Source organism: Lepidochelys kempii, chromosome 14 (genome assembly GCF_965140265.1).
Source record: "Lepidochelys kempii isolate rLepKem1 chromosome 14, rLepKem1.hap2, whole genome shotgun sequence".
NCBI lineage: Eukaryota > Metazoa > Chordata > Testudines > Cheloniidae > Lepidochelys > Lepidochelys kempii.
The window spans coordinates 1408977-1433036 of record NC_133269.1 but is presented as its reverse complement, the minus strand read 5'-3'; the positions used below and the strand labels follow the sequence as shown (position 1 = coordinate 1433036).

At 63.4% G+C, this 24060-nt stretch overlaps 2 protein-coding genes across 8 annotated transcripts; one reads left to right on the top strand and one right to left on the bottom strand.

The window, feature by feature from the left end:
• Positions 1–1189: 1189 nt before the first annotated feature.
• On the bottom strand, positions 1190–13322 carry C1QTNF1 (C1q and TNF related 1). Of its 4 annotated transcripts, none has more exons than XM_073311013.1 (6): positions 13223–13322; positions 12042–12354; positions 7876–8015; positions 5910–6050; positions 5420–5550; positions 1190–4199 (listed from the first exon to the last, which is right to left on the bottom strand). In XM_073311013.1, the coding sequence occupies exons 4-6, from the start codon at positions 6044–6046 to the stop codon at positions 3649–3651; spliced, it is 819 nt and encodes a 272-aa protein (XP_073167114.1). In that variant the 5' UTR covers positions 6047–6050; positions 7876–8015; positions 12042–12354; positions 13223–13322; the 3' UTR covers positions 1190–3648. The 4 variants fall into 4 exon arrangements, with proteins under 4 accessions (XP_073167114.1, XP_073167116.1, XP_073167115.1 ...); XM_073311015.1 differs by having other exon boundaries at positions 5910–6047; XM_073311014.1 differs by lacking the exon at positions 12042–12354.
• Positions 13323–13534: 212 nt separating this feature from the next.
• CANT1 (calcium activated nucleotidase 1) lies at positions 13535–22993 on the top strand. 4 transcript variants are annotated; one of them, XM_073310993.1, is made up of 4 exons: positions 13535–14019; positions 20049–20702; positions 21018–21221; positions 21892–22993. In XM_073310993.1, exons 1-4 carry the CDS (start codon positions 13617–13619, stop codon positions 22260–22262), a joined length of 1632 nt encoding a protein of 543 aa, XP_073167094.1. In that variant the 5' UTR covers positions 13535–13616; the 3' UTR covers positions 22263–22993. The 4 variants fall into 4 exon arrangements, with proteins under 4 accessions (XP_073167094.1, XP_073167095.1, XP_073167098.1 ...); XM_073310994.1 differs by lacking the exon at positions 13535–14019 and adding an exon at positions 14996–15075; XM_073310997.1 differs by lacking the exon at positions 13535–14019 and adding an exon at positions 18006–18107.
• Positions 22994–24060: the final 1067 nt, after the last annotated feature.

Here is a 24060-nt window from a genome sequence, read left to right as displayed (position 1 = left end):
CCTGTGTCTGCTAGGGGCAAGGATTTACCTATGGAGGGTTTCTCCGAATTCTTGTCTGAGAAAGATGGCCGTTTATCTGTGCAAAAAGCCAGTGCATATGTGGAAGAAATTGCTGAGTGTCTGTCTGGTATCTCAGAAGTGAATCTGGCATTGGCTAGGGCTCAGGGAAATTAGGCCTGAATAGAGACTGGGAGTGGCTTGGTCACGACAAAAAGTAATTTTCCCTCTGTTGATACTCACCCCGTCTTGTCAGCTGTTGAGAATGGGCCACATCCACCCTAACTGAATTGGCCTCCTTAGCACTGACCCCCCACTCGGTAGGGCAATTCCCATCTTTTCCTGTGCTGTGTATTTATACCTGCTCCTGTATTTTCCTCTCCATGCATCTGATGAAGTGGGTTCTAGCCCACGAAAGCTCCTGCCCAAATAAATGTGGTAGTCTGAGGTGCCACAAGGACTCCTCGTTGTTTTGCCGATACCGACTAACCCGGCAGCCCCTCTGTAATCAGTGCAGTGAGACACTATTTGTGGAAAGCATCAGTTTATCTGTTGAAGGAAAAACTGTTTCCAGTTGTTTGTCTGTTGCAAATAGCAATGTGCCCAATGAAGGAGGCTTTTGTCTGTGGAGCAGACAGAAAGGGCTTCTAAGTTTACGGCTACTGAAGAATTGGTCAGTTGGCCCAGAGTTGGTTCTGGATACAACTAAGGCCCAGGAGGGGCAGGTTCCTAAGTGTGTGTGCTAGGGAGAATGACGTTGTGACCACACGTGACTCCAGAGGCTGCTCCTGGCATGTTTTCCCTGGCCCCATGAGGCAGACTCTGGCGTGCGTGACGCGTGACCTCATCCCTGCTCTGATCCAGAACGCCTCTCCCAATATTATTCTTGGAAGGCCACCCCCAGCCAGCTGCCTGGCCCATCCCCCGGCTTCCAAGGACCCACCCAGCCCAGGACAGCAGGGCTGCCCCTGCTCTCTGCTCAGCTGCCAAGGCCAAGCACCGGCAGCAGGGAGTCCTGTGCTGAGCCCAGCCACAGGCACCAGGACCTGGTTCTCAGATCAGCAAAGGAGCTCCAGGGGTCCAGGCTAGGCACCCAGAGCTTAGCTGCCACTCTTGGTATTTCAGGTTTCAGAGTAACAGAAGTGTTAGTCTGTATTCGCAAAAAGAACAGGAGGACTTGTGGCACCTTAGAGACTAACCAATTTATTTGAGCATGAGCTTTCGTGAGCTACAGCTCACTGCATCGGATGCATACTGTGGAAACTGCAGAAGACATTATATACACAGAGACCATGAACCAATACCTCCTCCCATCCCCCTCTCCTGCTGGTAATAGCTTATCTAAAGTGACCACTCTCCTTACAATGTGTATGATAATCAAGGTGGGCCATTTCCAGCATAAATCCAGGGTTTAACAAAAACGTCTGGGGGGGGGGGTAGGAAAAAACAAGGGGAAATAGGTTACCTCTTGATATTGTGGCTACAAACTTTCAACGCCAATGCACACCCCCTCCCTAGCTCTGCCCAATGGTTGTGCAGTACCCCTCGCCCTGCCACTGCGTGTGCCTGTCCCCCATCTCCTTGGCATCATCCTGTCCCTGCATGTGTCCGGGCCTCCCCCAGCACCACGTATCCTTACTCCAACTTGTATCTGGAGTGGCCCTGTGCCGCTACAAGGTTCACCTCCCTGGCCATCTGTCGCCCTGTGGGACTGCTTCTGGCTGAGCCCAGGTCCCCCTGCTTCCCCATGATGCCTTCTCCTCTGAGGACCAGCCGTGCTCCCAAGCTGCCCTCTGCCACCCTGCGCTTCCTCCCCATGGCAGTCCGTGCTTGGGGCAAAGCCTGCAGGTACCTGGCTTAGCTGTCACTTCAGGAGGGCTGCAGGCCTGAAGCCCCTTGGAGTGGGGAGGGAGGGACTTTATCCCTGTCTCCAGCCAGGTGGGGAGGGAAGAGCATAAGAGCGATGCCCAGCTCCTAGCACTGGGTCCCTGCCCCCACACATGGGATGCCAAGGGCCATGTACCTAAGGAGGGATGTGCAGCAAAGGTGTGTAGTGGGAAGGCACAACGGCGTGTGTGTGTGGGCGCTGCCCCCAGAGTAGAGAGGTTCCTGCACTCCCAGCAGGGGCTGTGGGGCTGGAGTCCTGCCGCTACTCCAGAGACCAACTGGCCCAGTTCAGGCAGTTTGCAGGGTTCCCATGGAGGAAAGGGAGAGTCCCAGCTCAGCCAGCCAGGCCCAAGGGTCCCCTCACAGGGACTCTGAGTGTGGGTGAAGCAGAGAAAGGAGCTGAAGCCAAGACCCAGCTAGAAATCCAGCCCTTTCAGCGTTTAATGTGGTTACAGAGCAGTGCAGAGAGCCGGGGGGAGCAGCACGCTGGTCCGGGCCCTGCTCTATGTAGTACCGACAAAAGTGAAAAGCCTGACCAGCAGAACTAACCAAGGGAGGAGGGACTAAGCCCAAGCCCATTGCAACCAGCGCTGCCAGCTGGAAAGCAGCTCCCCAGCTGAGGGGGAGCAGCTAGGGTGGTGATCGTCAGCCACTGGGGAGCGCGGGGCCAGGGTGAGGGCTATTCCGCACTGTGCCCTGAGTGGGGGGAGCTGCTGGGGTCTCGTGGCCTGCTGGACTCCAGTGCAGAGCACCGCTGTCAGCACCCACCCCTGGCGTGCATCCCGAGAGCCTGCACAGAGACATGCCCTGGCAAGACCCTGTGCCGCTGGTGGCCTGGCCACGGTGTGAGGGTGGGTGGGGTGCAGAGCAGAGCGGGAAGGGGAAGCTGCAGCAGGTCAATCTACCAGCTTCTCATTGAAGGAGGGTTTATTGGGAGCCGTGTAACTCTGCACGCACGGGGATACACGCTGCTCCCAGGCTCCACTCACAGCCAGCAAGGCAGGTCCCTAGAGCACCTGCTGCTGCTAGATGGCATCTCTGCACCCTATAAATCCTAGGGTCCCTGTGAATGAAGCAGAGGCCTCCAGGGAGCTGCCATTTCCCTGTCCTTCCCAGCAGGGAGCCCTGTGCCTCCTTGGTGCTCCTGGGCAAGGACAGAAGAAGCACTGCTCAACCAGGGATGCTGGCCCCTGCCGTGAGGCCATGTCGGCACCCACGTAACTGTACCAGAATGGGGCACCATTAAACTGCTGTAAAAGTGTGTGCCAGGACTTGGATTTGTTAGCCACTAGGCAAATGTGTCCAAAGCGCACACCTGTGGGAGGCTCCTCACCCCAGCACTGGCTTCTGCGGTGGCTGTGTTGAGACCCCCCCACCCATCCCAATGAATACCAGCCCGTGCCATCTGCCTGTTTCCCTCGCTGGAATAGCTCTTCCTATCACAAATCACGCCAGCAGGGAGGCTGGGGAATCCCGGCCCATACATCTCATCCCGGTTACCTGAGCATGGCACGTGGGGGGGGGAAGGGGCACTTCCATATTTATACAGCCACTGACGGCATTAGAGCACCTGACCCTGGAGAGGGTTGTGCCCCAGCTGAGGAAGGGGAGCAGGGAGCGGGCACAGGCATGACAGGGCTGGGTGGTCTGCGACAGGGTCTGCTACCAGGAAGAGGAGAGAAGCAGGAGAGTGGGTTATGGCAGGAGAGGTGAGCTCCGAGGTCAGCCTTGGGGGAGGACTAGCCGGACAGCCCAGGCCTGGGGTCAGGGCTCCCCGCTGTGCTTGATCAGGTAGCCGCTGAAGGTGACGTAGGTGTCGTACTCATCGCTGAAGACGGCGTTCTCCCGCTCGCCTTTGAAGAGCCGCACCCAGACCTCGTCCTGCTCCTGCAGCTCCAGCATGACGCTCTGGCTCTGCATGATGCTCCGGTCGCTCATCTGGGCATAGAGGATCACGACCTCCGCCCCGTTCTTCACGATGTGCAGGTAGGTCTCCTTCTGGTTCCAGGTGTGCACATTGAGCGCAAAGTAGTAGATGCCGGGCACGTAGCAGTAGAACCTGCCTGTGAACATGTTGAAGTGGCCGTAGAGGTTGACAAACTCGGTGTCGAAGATCAGCGTCTGGTAGTAGTCGTTGCTGTGCAGGGGCTTCTTGCGGCCCACGGAGAACGCAGCGTAGTGACTTTTGCATGGCTCCCCCATGGCCCCGATGCTCCCCTTCTGTCCCTTGGGCCCCATGTGGCCCCTGCTGCCTGCCGATCCGGCTTTGCCAAACTTCCCCTGCAGGCCTCGCTCGCCCCTGTCCCCCTTCTCACCTGGGCAAGGCAAGATGGACATTGTTTGCACTGGAGAGCCCAGCACCATCCTTGCCCACTCAGACCAGCCAGCCGGGGCTGGATGAAGCAGACAGCCATAGTGCCAGCCCCCGGGCGTGAGCCGGGCCCAGCAAAATGGGCTCCCAAGCAGAGCCGAGAGCCTGCTCAGCCTCACTGCAGCACCCCACGTGATACAGCTCTCTCCCCGGAGGCCACCCGCCCCCCAGGGCTTTGCTTGGACTGCGTTGCCACCCCCAAGACTCGGTGCCCTGCCAGCCCCACTCTGCAGGGACTCCAGCTTTCTCAGCCACCGAGCTTCCCCCTGGGCATTCCTGCAGCTCCACGCACAGGCTGCCAGCTCCGGCTGCCCTGCAGGCCCAGCACATCCTTGCAGCCGTGCCAGGCGCCCAGTGGTTTTAACGCCCAGTGTCTTTGCTCAGATTCTGGGCTGATTCCCACCTGTACCCTCCAGGCTGTAGGAGAGTCCCCTTCCCTGCAGCCCTGGGGCTGAGGCTGAGTCCAGTTCTGCCCATGGATGATACCGAGAGGGCCCAGGCCAGAACAAAATGCTCCCTGTGCTCCCAAGTCCCCTGACCATGCCCAGACCCATGTCCTCCGCTACCCCGGTGCTCCCTGGTCGAAGCCTGCACCCCCAGCTTTGCTCTGTGCAGTGACTTGGATTGGGGGTTCTAGCCTCTGGCCCCTGGCTTTAGCACAAGGAGCGTTTCCAAATCTGGCCCTTTGTGGGGGGGTGGTGCTAAAGAAACTGAACCATGAGGTTTGTCCAAGAGCAGCAGCCCCAGTGACCAAAGTGGTGGCCCAGGGAGACAAGTGACGGCAGCAGCTGGAGCCCAGCCCTACATGTGGTCCTGGGAAGACGCTCCAGATGTGCAATGCTGCTCGGTGCCCTGGTAACATGGAGGCCAGGTGGTGTTTCAGGCCCTCCCTAAAAGCCAATTTCCCCCTGCCCAGCACTCAGGGGTGCCAGGGGCCCCAGGATGAGCTGAGAGCACCTGACACCCACTCTGCATCGCAGGGCAGCACTGGCCGCCTTGTGGACGAGGCTATGAGGGAAGGTGGAGACGCAGAGCTCTGTTCTGCCCCAGCCTCTGGCCTCTCACTGCCCTCCAGTCCAGACACTGCTATGGGGAGCAGGATTTCGCCTGTCCTCGTGGATCCAGGATTCTGTCCCAGGGCCCCCTGTGGCTGGGTCCTCTTACCTTTCAGGATGGTGATGTTGATGTGGGGCAGGGCAGAGGAGTGCGTGGGGGGGTCGCAGCAGCGCACACACTGGGAGGGGGGAGGCTGCTCATCCGGGTTGCGATGATATTTCTCGGGGTCCCGTTCGGCCCTGGGAGGTACCAATCAGAGAGCAGCTCTCAGGGCGGGAGCTGGGAAGCAGGCTCAGCGACTCTGGGACGAGGGCGCTGCCCCGGGGTGCACTGTGGAGGCGAGGGGAGCTGCTGCCCTTGGGATCTGCTGTGTGTGGAGGAAGCTGGCCACCCCAGGGTCCTGCCCAAGCCCACTCCCCTGAGCAGTGGAGAGGTGAGCTGCTGCCCTCCCGCCATGCGCCCCAGCTGGGGAGTACCCCACCGCCTATTGCCCCACCTGGGGCAGGGCCTGCTCCAGCTCAGGCCATGTGCTGGCTGTTCTGTGAGCCAAAAGAGCCCAGTGGAAGCCCCGTCAGAGTTGGCGCCCCTGCCCCCTAACCTGGCAGCGTGGCGGTGAGACGGTGCCCGCGTTGCCTCTCCCTGCTCCTCCTCGGGGCGGCTGGGCTGGCTCAGCATGGAGTCGGGCAGCAGCAGGCAGGCCAGCAGCAGGCAGCTCAGTGTCCAGGGCCCCTCCATCCTACTGGGGGAAAGGCCAGCGGGGAGGTCAGCCCCTGCCAGCTGCAGCTGCCAGGCGCTCTGGACAGGCCCCAGAACAGTGGTGGGTTTGTCCCAGAGCCTTCCTGGGTGGGGGAGATGGAAACGCAGTGCACCCCCCGCTGGGCTGGGTGTGGGGAGAGGCAGCCTGTAGAGCTGTGGGGAAGGGCATGGGGGTCTGGACTGCCTTGGCCTCACCTAGGGTTGCCAGTTTTGGTTGGACGTATTCCTGGAGAGTTAATCACATGACATAATCTTTAATTAAAGATTCATCTTTAATTCCTGGAGACTCCAGGTCAATCCTGAGGGTTGGCAACCCCACCCTTGCAGCACCAAGGAGCTGCTGAGAACTGGGTCACAAGGTCTGTGGGTGCCCTGGGTAGGCCCAGCTTGGAGAGGCTGCAGGGCCCTTCCTGGCCCCAGAGCCCCCTGCCCTGAGGGCCTAAGGGGTGCCCTAGGCTGGGGTGGGCACGTTGCCAGGGCCCGCAAGCCTGGTACATGCCCTGGCAGTGCAGGCAGGGCAGGCAGGGTTGGTGTAATTGCTGGTCTCCTGGCTGCAGCTTGTCCTTCCTGCAGTGGGTTTGGACTGGGCTAGAGTCCCATGGGGGGGTGCAGCCTCCCTTCACCCCACCCCATCACTGCACCAGGAGCAGTGAGCAGGCTCTGGCCTCTCCTTCCCCGTGAGGAAAGCGTTGCCAGGTGCACATGCCCCCCCAGGCCCAGGCCCAGCCCCCGGGTCAAGTGCAGGAGTGCGTGGGGCCCCGGGCTGGGCTGCAGGCATTGCTGCTGGTTGCAGTGGCTGTTTATGGGAATGCTGCCGCCGGGCTCCAAGAACTGGAGCTGGAGCCATGATGTGGGGAAGAAGCTGCTGTTCTTTGTCCTTAAGGCACCTCCCAGTTGCAATGGGGAGCATGAGCCTGGCCCAGGAGGGGCTGACAGCTGGCGTGGGGTGGGGCAGTAAGGGATTGGCAGCGTGCCCACCTGGAGGGAGAGGCGCCAGGAGCATGTCACCTGGGGGCAAGTCAGACCCTGAGCGGGGAAGCAGCCTGGCAGTGAGCTGCACCAGGCAGGAGAGATGGTGGAAGCTCCATCACGGGGATGGGCATTAGGGAAGCATTGCACCGGGCAAGGGGTCTGGTCGGCCGCTCCCACCTCTGGCTCCTCAGAGCTTCTGGCAGGTCAGAGCCAGGCACCACATCCTGAGCTGCTGCCCACTGCATAGGGGGCAGGCAGGAAGAGAGACCCTGCCGGCCCCACCCAGCAGCCCTAGCTCCGGCTTCTCCAATGAATTAAAATCCACATCACCCTTTCAGGAGCAGCTCTAGGCTCTGTCTCCCCTTCCCCAGTGCTGGCCTGGGTCTCTGCAAGCCCAGGACGTGGTCACTGTGCTGGCCTTGCACAAAACACTTCTGGCCACAGCAGGCTGCTCCAGCTGTTCCTTCCCTCGAGCCAGCCCTTCCCCACAGGTGCCAGAGGCCTGGCCACAAACCTCCCTCCCCCCTCAACAGCCTCAACCCCGCTCGCCCCCAGCCCCAAAGGAGCTGCACTAGGAGGACTAGTGACAGTGAGTCATCGGGCCCAGCACCCCGAGCCAAATGCCACTCGCTGACCCGGGCGGGCCTGCTACAGCTTCACACAAGTGCCTGGAGTCCTGGGCTGGGCGGGGGCTGCTCCGGCAGAGCTAAGCATAAGGCTCCCTGGGACGGCACTGCTCGCCTGCAAGCCGAGGGGAAATCCGGAGCAGGGAGGGCAGATGCTGTGTCAGCTCGTCCCCACGGGGCCTTCGCACTCAGCGCTGGGCAGGGAGTTACCTGGGTTGGGAGAAGGTGGGGCACGGCTCGCACGCTAACTGGTCTAACGCTGAGTCAAGCCTTCCTCAGGCTGCTGCCATTGGCGTCGGGAGTGATGACTGCCGAACCCCTGGCCACGGCGCTCGAGCTTCGCCTGCTGACTGGAAAAATAGTAAGTGGATAATGGCATCTCTGGGGATGACTGTGAAGATCTGTAGCCTGCAGAGGCAACCGAACGACTGGGCAGGGGTGGTGGGTCACTAGCAGGTGTCTGCAGGGCGCCATGGGCTCAGCATGCTTCCCCCAGTGACCCCCTCCGGTAAGGCCAGGCCTTCCCTGCGTAACGAGCCCCTTGCCTGACTGCCCCAGGGACGCACGAGCACCAGAGCCCTCCTCAGACCCGGGTCCCACCAGCCGCCTGCCTGAGCAGCTCCAAGGGCCCAGGAGAGGGCAGAGCTGGGGGTGGGGGCGCGTCTCTCATTGGGGCGCGTCCCTCCTCCCATGCCCCTCCCCTGGACAGTGGCCATGTGGGCAGCAGCACCATGGTGCCGCAGGGCGGGCTGGGCGCTCAGGAGCAGCATCTCCCCAGCTCAGCCCCCTTGTTCTCCTCCCAGCCCCCCAGTACTGGGCTCGGAGAGGAGGCTTTTTGCTAGCACCTGCCTCTCTGCTGCCACCAAGCCCTGCCGAGGCACACAGGACTGCTTGTCCCCTTCCAGCCCCAGAGGACAGGCCACAGCAAGGAATTCCCTGCAAGGGAAGAAACCCCCTGAATGGGAAAGGGGAAAAGGGAGGGCCAAGGGGGAGTTCAGTGGGAGAGTGGCTGGAGTGGGAGTCTGGAGTGTCTGGAGTGGAGTGTCTGGCATTAATGGATGGGGAAAGGGGCTCTCCCTCTCTGAGGGGTATGCACCTCTGCCTGTGGATGCGCCCTGTCCCCTAGCTGAGGGGCACTTCAGCCCTCCCCACAGAGTGGGGTGGCCCCCTATGCAAGCAGCACCCACAAGCAGCCCAGATCTGTGCACTCAGCTATCCCCCCACCTCCCTATCTGGCACCCCGTGTCATCGCTTACGCCTGGCAGCATGGGCGAGAAGGGGCACATTGCACTGTCAGGGCCAGGCCCTCTCCCCACAGAACACAAAAGGGGCAGCAGCAAAGGGGCCAGCCTCCACCCTGGGATCAGAAGCCAGTGGCTCAGCTGGCTGCCAGCATTCAGCAGGAGCCTGCCCAGGGTCTCTTTTCAGAAAGAGGTTTAAGGAAACAAAGCCTGTTTTTCCAGAGACATTGAAGTCTTCTGGCAAGCAGGAGCCCAGCTGCGAGCCAGCAGCCGAAGGAGAGCGGCTCTTGGCAGCTTGGGACCGTGTGCTCAGCATGGGGCCAAGGACAATATTTGCATTCACCCATGGCACCACGCTCCACGCTGGGCAGACGCTCTCCCTCGTGCTTATCCTGCTCGGCCCCTTTTGTGTCGCGGCAGAGTCCAGCCGACGCCAGGGAGAGGGGCAGAGCCCTCGGCATCTCCTGGCCTGCAGCAGCTCGGCTGGCACACAGGGACCCCCGGGCCCTCTGGAGTGGGTGACGAGGGGCATGGACAGGGCCCTCTGCAGACACGCAGGCGCAGATGGGGGTAGCAGGATCCAAGGCTTTTCAGGGGGACGTGCCGGAGAAGCCAGGCGCTGGCGTGGAGAGCACGGCCGCAGCTACAGGCCTCGTGCTGGACAGCCCGGGGACGGGGGGGAAGAGGTGGCATAGGCACTGCCTAGGCATTGCTAGCTAAAGCTGCTCCAGCCCAGGGTGCTGCAGCACCTTTCCCCCCACGGCCCAATCCAGAGAGGTGCTGAGTGCCCCCAGCTCCCCTTGGCCTGGTGCCTCTGGAAACCAGGCCCTGCCGGGACAGGTAAAGGCAGAGGCATTGGGGTCAGGTGGTTACGGCAGAATTTGCTTTTGCTTTTAAAGCCAGGCTCAGAATAGGGACACTTGGATGCACGGGACACATGGGCCGCATGAGCACTCAGACACATCAGGGCATCTGCAAATTCCTCAGCTCTCTCGTTTGTGGAGGGAGCTCAAGGGCAGAATATTTGGTTTCTGAGTCCTGTTAATTACAGCCGAGAGCAGCCCAGAGGGAAAGGGGAACAGAGGTGGGGAGGGGAGGGCTGGGGATGGCGGGAGAGTCACTGAAGGGAAATCCCAGCTCACGTGTACTCTTGGCAAAGGTTCCATCCCCTCACTCATCCCCCCAGGTGCCTGCCCCACCTTCTAAAGGAGGGTGTGGGGGAGGCTGGGTGCCCCCGGCTCCAGCACAGCAGGGACACAGGGCCCTCTCCAGCGCTCTCAGCTGCTGAGCAAGGGCAGAGGGCACAGACTGAGACTCTCAGGGAGGCCCCGTGACCTGAGCTCAGCCAGGCACCAACCCCCCTTGCCCTGCCTAGGAGCCTTCCCAGTGCAGCTTAGCCACTGCAGAGGGTGACCTGAGTGCACACACTCCCTGAGCAACGCCTGTGCCCTCCCATCGCCCTCGCAGGATGCACGGCGGGGGTTGGAGCTGGGGTGCCTCGTGCTCTCTTCCCTGCTCCCCAGCCTCTCCCCACCGTGACTGTCCATCACTCCCCCGCTGACCTGCCCCCTCCTTCCCCTCTCTCAGGAATAGAGACACAGAGCAAATCAGCTGGAGAATGTCAGGGAGAGAGAGAATTCCAGAGGAGCCCCCTGGGAAGCAGTGATGCCCTGACAGGCCTGGTTTCCTTAACCCTATGCTGCCCTTTGGCTGTGTGCTTGGGAGCATGTGCCAGTGTACTCGTGCATGCACATGGGTGAGTGTGCAAGGGTGCCTGAGTGTGCAGAGACGCACACGCTGTGACTGTGGAAGTCTGTCTCTCCCTCTGCTGTATAATAAGCCAGGGCAAAGAGGCTTCCAGGTAAGTTAGGCGTTTCCTGGGGGTCTGTTCAGCTGGGCTGACGATCCTTAACCAGGAAATTCCCACTGAGACAAAGCTGTTCGTTTCCCAGGCCATCCTGGGGCAGGAAAAGGAGGCAAGCACGTGTACACACCCCTCGCATGTTGTGCACCGAGCTGGCAGAGCTCACACTCACCACCTTGCACAGCTACACACACACACACACACGCTTACACGCTTACTACCGGGACTTTGTTTTTTCCTGCCCAGGCTGGAAACTCTCCAGGAGGAGCCTGGGATATGTAAATTTACTTCCCGATAAAGCATCAAGCCTGTAAGTCAAAACATCCTGACATAAATTCTAGGCAGCATTAAGGACCGGGCTGAAACGAGCACAGATCCCAGTGAGTGAGAGGAGGAGAGGCCCAGGCAAGACCTGATAGGCATGGGGAAGGGGAGCTGGAGAAGGGCAGCTGGACTGTGTGCCCACCCTGCTTCCCCTGTCCTTGGGTGGGGGGAGACATCAGGTTCCTAGGGTGCAAGGACATGATGCAGACACAGGCCTTCCCTGGCCTCTTGTGACACAGCCAGGCAACGAGATCCTCTTACCCAGCAAACACTGGAGAGAAACACTGCAATGGGCATGGGATCAAGCAAGCGCATCACTCCCCCGCCCCCCCAGACATGCCAGAGTGTGCCCGGGAAGTGGCACTGCCTGTCCTTAAGGGACTTTGCCCCAGGTGTCTGGTGTAAGGACTGAGTAGGGCCGGGGCACCTTGGTTGTTGACGCCAGCCCTGCCCGGGGAAGAGTGCAGGCCGGGCACCGCCAGCGACTGCTGTGGGAGCGCAGGACTGAGCAGAGCTGCTCCGAGCCGTGCTAGGGAACGCGGAGGTGTGTGCTTAGCGCTCCTGGCCCTGCCTCTGTCAGCCCAGACGGAGCGGCACGGGACAGCAGGAGATCTGAACAAGCATTGCCAAACTCTGAACAGCCATTTCCCAGCCTGGGCTCCAGGGCCGCAGACCTCAGCCCTCCGGAGCGGGCCGCTCCCCTGGAAGTGCGGGCTTTGGCCCAAGCTGAGGGCTGCGTGTGTGCCCTGCTGCTGGTGAGCTCACGCAGTGGGGAAGCCGTGTACCTTGATCCCAGGTGAGCTCCAGCTGAGGCCCCGGGAGCTGCCTTTGTTTGGCTATTTGAACAGGGGCAGCCCCTGGCATCTGGCAAGCTGCTAACCATCCCTGATGCCCACAGCACAAACACCCAGGGCCTTGCCAGCCCACCCACCCGTCCTCACACGTACTTGTGGCAGGTTTGACGCCTCAGTGGCTGGAGCCCAAGGTGCTGGCTGTGCTGGAATCGTTTCTCTCGCCCTCTCTCGGTGCGTTTCGTCTCCCTAGAGCATCCCCTTTGAGCTCCCACTTCCACCCCACACTGGGGTGCAGGGAGGAGGGAAGTGGGGGGCCTGGCCCAAGGCAGCTCTTCTCTCTGCCCCTCTATCGCAGCCTCTGCGCCTCCGACGGCCCGAGCGGAAACGCACTCTCTCCAGCGTAAAGGAGGAGAGGGAAGAAAAGGGACAAACCCGGCAAAGCAGCCCTCCCCCTGCCAGATGTGAGCTGCGGCAGAGAGCAGGGCCTGTGTTAACCATGTGTGCGCCCAGCCCCTGCCAGGCCCAGCACTGCCGCCCGCTCTGCCCAGGACAACGATGGTAGGTTTAATGGGCCAGGACATAACTCCAGATGTCTGAGGCTGGAGCCAAGGGGGAAGGACCCCAGCAGGCACCATCCTCCAAGTGGTTCAGCTCAGCAGAATGACAAGTCCAAATCCCCTGCAATGTCACAAGGTTCTTGGCCAAGCCCCCAGGCGTGTCCAAAACCTGAACGGTGCCGGGCAGCCCAGGAGCTGGGGAAGTTATTTTCACAGGTACAGCCAAAGCCTGTGCCAGCTGGGCACAGAAATCCAGGGCCAGCTCCTAGGGTGCTGTGCCAGAGCCCAGGTTGGGCTGGCTGCAGACTGCAGCTGAGACAGCTGCCCTGCTGCGTGCGGGAGGGGAGGCTGCAGGCTGCTCACGTACAGGGAACACAGCCTGTGCCCCTCGGTGTGTGAGGAGAGGGCTGGGCTTCTCCAGGGCATTTGGCAGTAGGGCTCCCCAATCCCCATGGGTGTATGGCACTTTGGGGAGCCGCCGCCACAGCTCTCAGCTCCCTATGGGGAGTGAGTGCCAGGGCAGGGGGCCTATGCTTTACTGATCTAACCCCGGAGCCATCCCTGTTCCACCCACCAGCTGGGACTCTGGGTTCTCCCCAGGAGAGGAAGGCTCCAGGCCCAGAAGCAGGGTTGGCCCACATTCTCCAGTTCATCCCTGGGCCCAGGGCAGGCCCGTCCCCTAGCGTCTGTTCTCTTGGGTTGGTTTAATGAGAGCAGCAGCTGCTTGGGCCCAAGCCCTGGCCTGGGAGCAGCGTCTGTCCCTCATTGTATCTGTACCTGGCTGCACTCTCCGGTCCTCCCTGTCCTCCAGCTGCTGGGCGAGTGCAGGGGGAGCAGCCGGGAATGCTGGGCTGTGCTCACACCCTTGCCTGGGTAATTCCTTAACCCCTGTGAATGCCAAGAAAAAGCAGCTGGGAGCGGGGAGGAGCCAGCAGGCTGGGATTCTGTCCCACACGTGTGGTCTTGTCCCGCTGGTCCCACCTGCAAGCTGGGGCGTTGGCAGGGGCCTGCCTGGGAGCTACCGCGGTCTGAGCAGCCAGCTGCAGCCCAGGCCCTCAGCAGGATCAGGGGCTGCTCCGCTGTGGAGCGGGAGAAGGATCCCAGCTAGCCAGGGCAGAGGGCAAACTGGCTTCTCTTGCTCGCTCATCCCTGTGCTGGCAGAGCAGGCTGCATGGGAGCAATGAGCCCCCATCAGAAAGCAGCCGGAGTCCCAGCAGCCTCAGGCCAGTCTGCAAGTGCTGGGGAGCCGAATGTCCTGCAGGGAGAAACGCAGCCAGCACATTCCTGCAAGAGGCTACCTGGGACACACAAGCTCCCACCCCTCATCTCTGCTGATACCAGCCCAGCAAGCGTCCCCTCCTTGCCCTCTGCTGAGCTAAGGACCCCGACTCGCTGGGCTTCATGGGATCAGAACATCACATGGGAGACTCGAGGCTCTGCCAAAGGAGAGGCTCCTCCTAGCAGGTCAGGATCCTGGGACCCCCACCCCCAAAAGGCAGCTCTGGACACACCCTGGGTTTCATTCCCACATTGTGCAGAAGAGAAGTGGATCCTGGAGCCCATCCCTGTCGAGGGTGAGTTCCCTACCTGCCCCATTCCCACCCCTTCCCCCCCTCACAACCCCAGCGCTACCTTGCCCCTCCCCATGCTGGCATTTCACCCTGTTTAAAGCTGTGTCTACACAGTGCCCTGCACAGCCTGGCCTGCCACACCGGGCCCCCGACAGATTTTCTCCACCTTCCTCGGAAGCACTGGGTGCCAGCTGCTGCCAGAGACAGGGCACAGGACTGGGTGGGACCTCGGTGTGTTCCTGGCTCTCTTCCCTCGTTCTTGGTCACCGAGCGAGAGCCCAGTGGGATGTGCTCTCTCGGGGCGTGCAGGGCAGAGGGTGCTCAGGCTCTGTGCGCATGAGGCTGGGCTGGAGCAGGCTGGCACAGCAGGGCGCTGAGTGGAACTGCCACCCCGGCATCGGTCGCGCCTCGGCTCAGGGTGCCCACCTCTGAGGGCCAAGCAAGTGGGCGGATCCTGAGCCCATCACACGGCACAGCGGAGCCACGGGCTGAGCGCCCGGCCGGCCTCCTGGGCCGGGATCCTGGGGCAGGGGCGACCCTACGCCAAGGCCTAGGGCCGCGCAGGGCTGGGCCCGGGTGATTATCGTGTGCCGAGGCCCGCAGCGCCCGATGCCTGAGCAGCGTGTGCCGCCCATCACCGTGGCCTCGGGGCGCCGGGCTGACACGCAGGAGGGGATCCCCCGCGGTGCTCATGGGGCCAGAGGAGCTGGGGGCACAGCGGGGCGCCCGAGGGGGCCATGCCCTGGGGAGGGCCGGGGTCTCAGGGCAGTGCGCCGCAGGGCGGGACTGTCACATGGGGGGGGCAGTGGCCCCCGCAAACAGCCCCACGGGCAGGGCCCTGCAGGGGGCGGAGCCTGAACCGCCCGGACTACATCCCCCAGCGGCCTCCGGGGTGCCCGCGCAGGGGGTGCCGGGAGCTGTAGTGCGGCGCGCGGGGAAGGCCGGGAGCTGGAGTCCCCGGCCCGCGCCTGCGCGCTGCGACGCGCTCCCCCCTCCCCCTCCCGGCCGGAGCGGCGCGTCGCGAGAGGCCGAGTCGCCGGCGCGCGGGGAGGAGCCCGGGTGAGTGGGGGGCTGGGGGGCGTCCTTTTGCTGCTGGAGTCGGGGTCTGTCCCCGGAGTCCTGCCCCAGGCGTCCTGGGCTCCCCCTCCCCTCCCCCGCGTGCAGAGCTGGGGAAGGAACCCAGGCGTCCTGGGCTCCCCCTCCCCTCCCCTCCCCCGCGTGCAGAGCTGGGGAAGGAACCCAGGCGTCCTGGGCTCCCCCTCCCCCTCGTGCAGAGCTGGGGAAGGAACCCAGGCGTCCTGGGCTCCCCCTCCCCCTCCCCCGCGTGCAGAGCTGGGGAAGGAACCCAGGCGTCCTGGGCTCCCCCTCCCCCGCGTGCAGAGCTGGGGAAGGAACCCAGGCGTCCTGGGCTCCCCCTCCCCCTCCCGCAGAGCTGGGGAAGGAACCCAGGCGTCCTGGGCTCCCCCTCCCCCGCGTGCAGAGCTGGGGAAGGAACCCAGGCGTCCTGGGCTCCCCCTCCCCCTCCCCCGCGTGCAGAGCTGGGGAAGGAACCCAGGCGTCCTGGGCTCCCCCTCCCCCGCGTGCAGAGCTGGGGAAGGAACCCAGGCGTCCTGGGCTCCCCCTCCCCCGCGTGCAGAGCTGGGGAAGGAACCCAGGCGTCCTGGGCTCCCCCTCCCCCTCCCCCGCGTGCAGAGCTGGGGATGAGCCCAGGCGTCCTGGCCCCCCCGGCCCTACGCCCTCCCCTTTCTCGTGCTTGCTCTGGTTTCTTTCGTGGGGGTGTTTGGCGCTGGGAGACTTGGGTGCCCCATTGCACCTGGTCCCTGTGGCCTGCCTGACCCAGCAATGCGCTGCAGGGTGGAGGTGAGAGCGCCCTGCGGGGTCTCCTTGGCCTATGTGGGGTCATTGTCTCCAGGAATGTTCTTCCTCCCCCGTTTGCCTGGCCACCAAATGCCCAGACCCTTTTGCTGCTGGAGTCGGGGGTCTGTCCCCAGAGTCCTGCCCCAGGCTGCACCAAGCCTGAGCCTCCCTTCCGTGTCCATTGCAGCGTGTGTGGTGCGGACTGAGGGGCACGGGCAGAGCTGCGGGGGAGGCCAGGCCTGGGATAGCAGGGGGCTGTGGGTCGGGACTGAGGGGCACAGGCAGGGCTGGGGAGGGAGCTCAGGGCTGGGCTAGCAGGGGCTGTGGGTCGGGACTGAGGGGCACTGGCAGGGCTGGGGAGGGAGCTCACAGCTGGGCTAGCAGGGGCTGTGGGTCGGGACTGAGGGGCACTGGCAGGGCTGGGGGGGGCTGTGGGTCGGGACTGAGGGGCACTGGCAGGGCTGGGGGGGCTGTGGGTCGGGACTGAGGGGCACTGGCAGGGCTGGGGGGGCTGTGGGTCGGGACTGAGGGGCACAGGCAGGGCTGGGGAGGGAGCTCAGGGCTGGGCTAGCAGGGGCTGTGGGTCGGGACTGAGGGGCACTGGCAGGGCTGGGGGGGCTGTGGGTCGGGACTGAGGGGCACTGGCAGGGCTGGGGGGGGCTGTGGGTCGGGACTGAGGGGCACTGGCAGGGCTGGGGAGGGAGCTCATGGCTGGGCTAGCAGGGGCTGTGGGTCGGGACTGAGGGGCACTGGCAGGGCTGGGGAGGGAGCTCATGGCTGGGCTAGCAGGGGCTGTGGGTCGGGACTGAGGGGCACCGGCAGAGCTGTGCACACTTGGGGAGGAGCTGGGGGCAGGTTGGAGGTGGAGTTTTACGGGGGAGGTGGGTCTGTGCGTCCCTGTGGTTTGTGGTCTCACTGTCTTTGGTTCTGTCCCTGGCTTTCATGGGTGTTAAAATCTCCCCCTCTTCCTCCCGCTGGCCGCTCCCTAGTTGCTGGCCAGCCCCACACGATCTACAGGGGGAGTCTCGTGGGGGAGCCGCAGTGTCCATGCTTGTGCCCTGAGGTTTCTGCCCCAGTGCTGACTGGGCTCCAGAGTGAGCAGACAAGGCCTCCCCCGGTCCTCCCGCTGCTCAAAGAGGCCTCTCTTCGTGCCCTGGGCAGCCTGCTGAAGGCACGCAGGAGTCGTGGCTGGTCTGGGGACTTGGCCAGCATCCCCTCCCCAGGCAGCAGAGCCGTCTGGGGGAGCTTCCCAGGAGATCAGCTAGGCTATCAGTCCAGGGGGGCTGGAGAGTCGGGGGATAGCACCGGATCCACACCCTCTCCGGAGAGCTTCTGTTAAGGCATATTGATTGCCAGGTTCTCGGGCCAGCCTGCTAGGGGTGTGCCCCTCACAGGGCATCACTGGCCTGGGGTCTGCAGGGCCACGTGCTAGACGCAGGCACTCGGCTGTCGCTCCCAGCCATGGGGTGTCCTGGCTGTAGTTGCTGTTACTACACGTGGGGGTCAGCGGGCTGCTCCATTACAAGGGAGTCTCCCTGTTTCCAGGCAAGCCAAACTCAGACCCTGGGTGACTGGGGCCTGGTTCTTCGAGCTGGGCCTGGCTGAAGGAGCAGCCTCCTTGGGGCACAGCCGGCTAGGGAAGACAGGTGGCTGGGCCCCACCCTCCCATTGATCCCTGTGAGAGCTGCAGGCCCCCACCCCCCAAATAAAGGCTGTTTCTGCCTCTGGAGCCCTAGAGCAGCTAAGAATGGGCTGGGAGGCAAAGGCACCAAGGCACCAGAGCAGGTTTGGCGCGTCTGGCTTGTCAAGCAGGGGCTCTGCCCTTGTCATTAACTAGTGAGTCCCTGCCCCGCTAGCTGGGAGGCAGGCAAAGTGCCTTCCCCAAGGCCTCACGGGGCCATGCTGCCACGGGCAGTGTTCCTGGAGCACGCTGCAGGCATGGGTGAGCAGGCTGGGCTGAGAATGGCCTCTTGGCTAGGCCGGGGAGAGGAGGGAACAGGCTGCTGTGTCTTTAAGACGACGTGGTTGGCTAGGGCTGGATCCCCCTAGCGGTCTGCGTTTCCTGGATCCTGCTCAGGGAGGGGCTGAGCACCCGTAGCTGCTTGTTCCGGCACCTGTTGCACAGCTCAGCCGTGGGGCCGCGGCAGAGCGCGGGGGCGGGGGCTGGGCCTGCTCCCCGGACCCTGCCCAGCCGGCTGCTTGCTCCACAGGAAGGGTGGCCAGGCTCCAGGAAGGCAAGTGGCTCCTGAGACAGAGGCCATTCCTGCTGGCTGTGGGGCAGGGTCCCCTGGGCTGTCCGAGCGGCCTGGGAATCTTCGTCCTCATCTGGGGTGTGTGTGATCTGACTGTTCAGAGCAGGTGACTTGGAGTCAGGGCTCCTGGGGCCCGTCCCGGGCTCTGGGGGGGATGACCAGGGCTCCTGGGGCCCATCCCCGGCTGTCGAAGGGTGGGGGGCGGGGGACCAGGGCTCCTGGGGCTCGTCCCGGGCTCTGGAAGGGTGGTGGTGGGGACCAGGGCTCCTGGGGCCCGTCCCCGGCTCTGGAAGGCGGGGTCGGGGGTGGGAGGAAACCAGGGCTCCTGGGGCCCGTCCCCGGCTGTTACGAGTTTCCTTCATGCGCTTAACCAGAGAACTTGGCCTTTCTCTGCACTGTTAGGCCAGGGCTGGGAGCCCCCGAGGTGGGTTCGTGGGAAGGGCTGTGCATACACCTGGGCTGGCTGCTGCACTCCTTCCCACACCCCCTTGCAGGGGCTCTCCTGTGGTGCTCCTGCTGTTTCCCCCTCTTCTTGCCCCACATACCTGTAACTCTGGGGCAGTGGGGCCCCTTCCCCAGCCATGTGCCTGGGGAAGGAGCTGGGATTTCTGGGCATGCTGTGTGCGGCTCTGTGGTCTCTGGCGTTCACCCTGGGAGCCAATAAAGAGGCCCTTTCGGGACCCTAGGCAGAACTGGGGGGCTGGGCCCAGCCCCCACCAAAGCCCTGCTGGGCTTCGCTAGACTGTTGCGGGGCTCGTGCAGGATTTGGCCGGGGGAGAGCGGCTGGTGCTTAGGCTCTGCCATGTGGCGAGCTGCAGAGGCTGTAAGGGGAGTGGGGCCTGGGGCTCTAGTCTGTCTTCTGCTTCCCTTGTCTGGTGCAGACAGCCATAGGGCAGGGGGCGTCAGGCCCTCTCCTGCCACCCCTCCCTACCCAGGGAACCCCGATCCCCTCCCCCGGCTCTCGGTACCTGCAGCGTTGTCAGGGAAGAACTGGAGACACTGCGGCTGTTTCCTCTTGTGCCGGGGACCCTGGGACCCAGCTGCAGGGCAGCGTGTGACGGGCCGTGTGCAGGGCATGGTGCCAGGCGGCAGGTATGGGTTATGGGGCTTCTCGTGCCTGGCAGGGATGCTGCCAGGGCTGGTCACCCGCAGCTCTCGCTCCCGATGGGTGGGCACCGGTAGCTGGCTGGGCGTGCGCCAGGCGGTATTTAAGTCAGGTGGGAATGTTGTGGAGGAGCTGTGGCTGGGAGTCGGGGCTCCTGGGTTCCGGCTCTGCCGCAGACTGGCTGTGTGAACTTCACCGGGCGTCTGCCCATCGTAGGCTGCGGTGCACTGGGGATCTCTCCTCGCCGGGGGCTGCGCTTTCCTGCAGAGCTGCTGGGTTTGGTGTTTACAGCCCGCAGGGCAGTACCCGTGGCCAGGGAGGCCAGGCCTGCTACAGTTAGGGCGATCCCTCGGCAGGGCCCTGGCCATCCCGCCCAGGGTCGATTCTCCTTTGTTCTGGATGCTCCCATGCTTTCCATCCCTCCCAGCTTGAGCAGTGGAGCTGCTGGGCAATCGGGGGGAGGGGATGCTCGTTCCCAGCCAGCCTTGGCCCCGCTTCCCCCTTCCCCAGTGGAGCTCCCTGGATGGGGCACCCCGTCTGCTGGGCCCTCTCGCGGGCTTCCCACTTACCCTGTCAGTTGAACCCAGATCTGCCAGCAGAGCAGGGCGCACCAGCGGCTCTCTGAGCGCGTGTCGGGGCCAGGGATGTCAGCAGAAAGGCCCACCCCATGGGTGCTGCTGGTGGGGAGCTGGTGGCAGGGCGGAGCCTGGGGTCCCACTAACTACCCTGGGGCAGGAGCGCAGCCCCACCGAAGGGTGCAATGCGAGACCCCAGCTCTGGCCCTGTCTCACCCTGTCGCTTTTCTTGCTTGGTGCCAGGTTCTGCTGCCCCCAGGCTGATGCGCGTCCCGCCCAGCCAGCGCCTGGAATGGAGTGAGTCTATGAGCCCTCTCCGGATCAGCGTTGGTGGCCTTCCCGTCCTAGCGTCCATGACTAAGGCTGCTGACCCCCGCTTCCGACTGCGCTGGAAGGCCATCCTGGTGTCCTCGCTCAGCGTTGCCTTGGGGCTGCTCCTGCTCTGCTTTCACCGCTCGGCCACGGGGAGACCGGCCCCAGCCAACGCCCACAACTGGCGGCTCAGCCCGCTGCCCGGGGACAGGTACAATGACACCTACCCGCTGTCCCCGCCCCAGAGAAACTCGGAAGGGGTGCGCTACAGGATCGGGGTCATTGCCGACCTGGACACCAGCTCCAAGGGGCCACAGGAGCACACCTGGTTCAGTTACCTGAAGAAGGGCTACCTGACCCTGTCGGCCAGCGGGGACAGAGTGACGGTGGAGTGGGACCGGGCCGACAGCGTGCTGGAGTCCCATCTGGCCGAGAAGGGGAGAGGCATGGAGCTCTCGGAGCTGGTTGTCTTCAACGGGAAGCTGTATGCAGTGGACGACCGGACGGGAGTAGTCTATCTGATCGAGGGCACCACAGTGGTCCCCTGGGTGATCCTATCGGATGGAGATGGCACCGTGGGCAAAGGTGAGCTCTGCCTCTCCTCTCGTCTTCCCTGTCGCAGCCCTGATCCAGGACAAACTCTGCCGCCAGAGCAAAGCTGCCTGGTGATCACTAGCCCAGCCCCTGCCTTCGTGCCCTCCTGGGCATCTGGATCATGGCCATGGGAATCCCCCCAAGGGGCGGCGGGGAGAGGCTTTCCTGACTGCTGCGGGAAGCATAGCCGGGGACACACACCGCTGCCCCAGTCGGCCCCTGCCCCCTGTGGGTGCATCCACCCCTTTCCTCTGACTGCAGGGCTGAGGTCCCCTGTTCAAGCTAACCCTGGGTCTTTCTGCCTAGGCTTCAAAGCAGAGTGGCTGGCAGTGAAGGATGAACACCTATACGTGGGTGGCCTGGGGAAGGAGTGGACCACGACCACCGGGGAGGTGATGAATGAGAACCCCGAGTGGGTGAAGGTGGTCGGCTCCAAGGGGGACGTGGGCCATGAGAACTGGGTGTCCAACTACAACGCACTGAGGTCAGCGGCTGGCATCAGGCTCCCAGGTAAGAGGTGGGGCTTTCCCCCAACTGCCCCATAGCCCTGGGCAGTCCCATCTGCGCTTGCAGGGAGGGGCTGGAAGGAATTCCTGATACTGCACCCTCCAGGCTGCGGGCGGGCAATGTGAGTGCTAAAGGAACTGGGGGTTTGAACCTCCCCTCCCCTCACCCATGGGGAGTGGATATGGGTGGGGCTGGGTGCCGGGGCTAGACCCCTCCTGCCCATCGTGCTGCGACCAGTCTTGTGCTCGCAGTGGTGTGGAGAGCCGTGTGCAGCATGCCGTCCCTGGGCGCACTGGCAGCCTGTCGCCCCACGGCGCTGTTGGAGGCAGGGCCGTGGCTTGTGCTGCCCTCTGTGTTAGGGGAACTGGGAGGGGGAATCTGCTCCTCGCAGGCAGGCGACTTCAGCCAGGCTGGCCCCCCACCCTGCCCAGATTTGCTGGCTGCCGGCTCTGCACCATCCATGCAGCATAGCGGGAATCCCAGCGAGGAGGGCTCTGCTGACACCCGCTCCCCTGCCCCAGGAAAGGGGAAATCAGCACCCAGGTGACGCATAGAGAGGGGCTGTGGCCCAGGGCATTCGTCACATTCAGACCGAGCACTGGCAGCTCCTGGGTCCCAGCCCTGTGCTCTGCCGGCCTAGGAGTTGCTCTCACCCTGGCCCTGCCCTCCCCAGGTTACCTGATCCATGAGTCGGCCGCCTGGAGCGAGACGCTGCAGCGCTGGTTCTTCCTGCCACGCCGGGCCAGCCAGGAGCGCTACGACGAGAAGGCCGACGAGCACCGGGGTACCAACCTGCTGCTGCGGGCCACGCAGGACTTCAGCGACATCGCCGTCAGCCACGTGGGGGCTGCCGTCCCGACCCACGGCTTCTCCTCCTTCAAATTCATCCCCGACACTGACGACCAGCTCATCGTGGCCCTGAAATCGGAGGAGGACGGTGGCAAGATTGCCACCTACATCATGGCCTTCACGCTGGACGGGCGCTTCCTGCTGCCGGAGACCAAGATCGGGGCAGTGAAATACGAAGGGATTGAGTTTATTTAACAGGGACTCTGTCCTGGGCTCGAGAGACAGGGGCAGGGACGCCCTGGGGTTGGGCGCGGGGCTTTGCCTGAGCGTTGTCACCACTGGGGGGCGCACTGCTCCCGAGCTGGGCAGGACAGCCGGCCTGGATCAGCTCCGGGGAGGGGTCCCAGGCTCCTGCAGTTACCATGCTGGCGAGTTGCTGCAGCACACGTGGCTTGAATGGCTGCACCCCAGCACCTGGTGGTGAAAGGCCACCGCTGCAAGCTTCCACGTGGCCCTCTGCAGGGCTGCAAGCCCTTGTCCTGCACCCCAGGGCCCTTCCTGGGCTGCCCCGCTGGGCGCTGGCAGGGGAGGTCCCCAGGGGGCTTCGCGAAGCTGTGAGGTAGCTGCTTGGGGAGCGTTTCCTTTACTGCCCAGCCAGGTCAGTGGCATTGCTCAGCATCTCTGAGCCTGGCCCATGGTTGTCTGCCCCTCCCACAGGCAGGGCCTGCACCTGCTACGTTACCCTGGAGTTTCCCTGCAGCACAGAGTTGCAGCAGCTCGTGCCGACAGGGCCGTGCCCAGTAGGCTGGTGTGTAGCAGCCAGCCCCCAGATGCTGCTCTTCTGCCTGTATGGCTGCAGCACGGCCTGGAAAGAGCCTGCGGAACAGCCGGGGCAGGTGCACAGGGCCTGGCTGGGTTGGAAGGGAGCCATGCTACAGCCCGGGTCGTTTAACGGATTAAATTAACCAAAGTGAAACGTTCCCGAACTCCGTGTGAGGGTTTCACTCTGCTCTGTGGCGTGGGGCCTCCTGCTGGGAACCGCTGTGCTCAAGAGGTGGGGATCCCTGCCAGGGAGTCCAATTCCCTCCCTTACAGCCAGTGACCAGGCATCCCCTCTGAATCTGCCTGCCCAGCCTGGGCCTTGTTCCCTCCCGACTGGCTGGGGCAGGCGCTGAGCTTGGCAGGTTAAGGCTCTGACTTGCAGCTCTCCGTGGGATGGGAGCAGTCCAGCACCTGACTCTGCGATGAGCCCTGAGAGCCCTGCCATTCTCATCTCCATGCTCCTTTGCCCTGGGAAGGGGCCGGGAGAGTGGCCTGGCCCTCCTGACACAAGCTGCTTCCCCCACATGCCTCACCTCTGGCCCAAGGAGCCGTCTCTAGGCACTCTGCCCTTGCGGGGCCTGAGCAAAGGCCCTTTCCTCTTCAGATTTCCCTGGGGTCCTGGTCTCTGTTGTGCCCCTGGGGAGGACCCGGCCCCACTCTCTGGTTGGGCAGGGTAAGGGAATGGCAAAGTGTCTTTGTGCCCCTGTGTCTGCCCTGCAGGCCAGGAGTCCCTCTGCCCTGGCCCCTTATGCCTGTAGCAGAGGGTCCCTCACCAAGGCCTGCCCGACTGTGCTGTACACACAGAGAACAGGCCAAGTCGGGCAGGAATCCATCCACACAAGCTCTGGCCCAGGCCTAGGCCCCTGCCCTGCCGGCTGATGGATGCAGCATTTGCAACTGGTTAGTGACTTTCCGGCCCCTCCCCTGTGACCTGGCTGTGCTGCTTGGCTACTGCATCTGTTCGATAAACCAGACGGTTCTGGGGTGGGTGTGTCAGCCTCCAGCTCTGTGTGGGCAGGGCATCCTCCAGCGCTGGGTAGGAGGGCAGCGGAACGGGACAGTCCCACCCCCAGAGGCACACAGCTTTCCAGCCACCAGTGCAGCGCGGCCTGCCCCCTGGAAGTGGCTGCAGGGCCAGGCATGTGCACAGGTGAGCAAAGCCTGGCAGAATGGGATTGGCCTCCCCCTGAGTCCTCCGCCCTCCTGGTGAGGCCCTGGCTCTGCAGGAGCT

Bases quoted from the DNA above. Each gene is read 5' to 3' on its own strand.
- C1QTNF1 (XM_073311013.1), bottom strand. From the start codon at position 6,046: ATGGAGGGGCCCTGGACACTGAGCTGCCTGCTGCTGGCCTGCCTGCTG. The intron at 5,551-5,909 runs GTTAGGGGGCAG...GGTACCTCCCAG, and splicing joins TCTCACCGCCACGCTGCCAG to GGCCGAACGGGACCCCGAGA. The intron at 4,200-5,419 runs GTAAGAGGACCC...TGCCTTGCCCAG, and splicing joins CAACATCACCATCCTGAAAG to GTGAGAAGGGGGACAGGGGC.
- CANT1 (XM_073310993.1), top strand. From the start codon at position 13,617: ATGGGAGCAATGAGCCCCCATCAGAAAGCAGCCGGAGTCCCAGCAGCC. The intron at 14,020-20,048 runs GTGAGTTCCCTA...GCTTGGTGCCAG, and splicing joins GGAGCCCATCCCTGTCGAGG to GTTCTGCTGCCCCCAGGCTG. The intron at 21,222-21,891 runs GTAAGAGGTGGG...TGCCCTCCCCAG, and splicing joins GGCTGGCATCAGGCTCCCAG to GTTACCTGATCCATGAGTCG.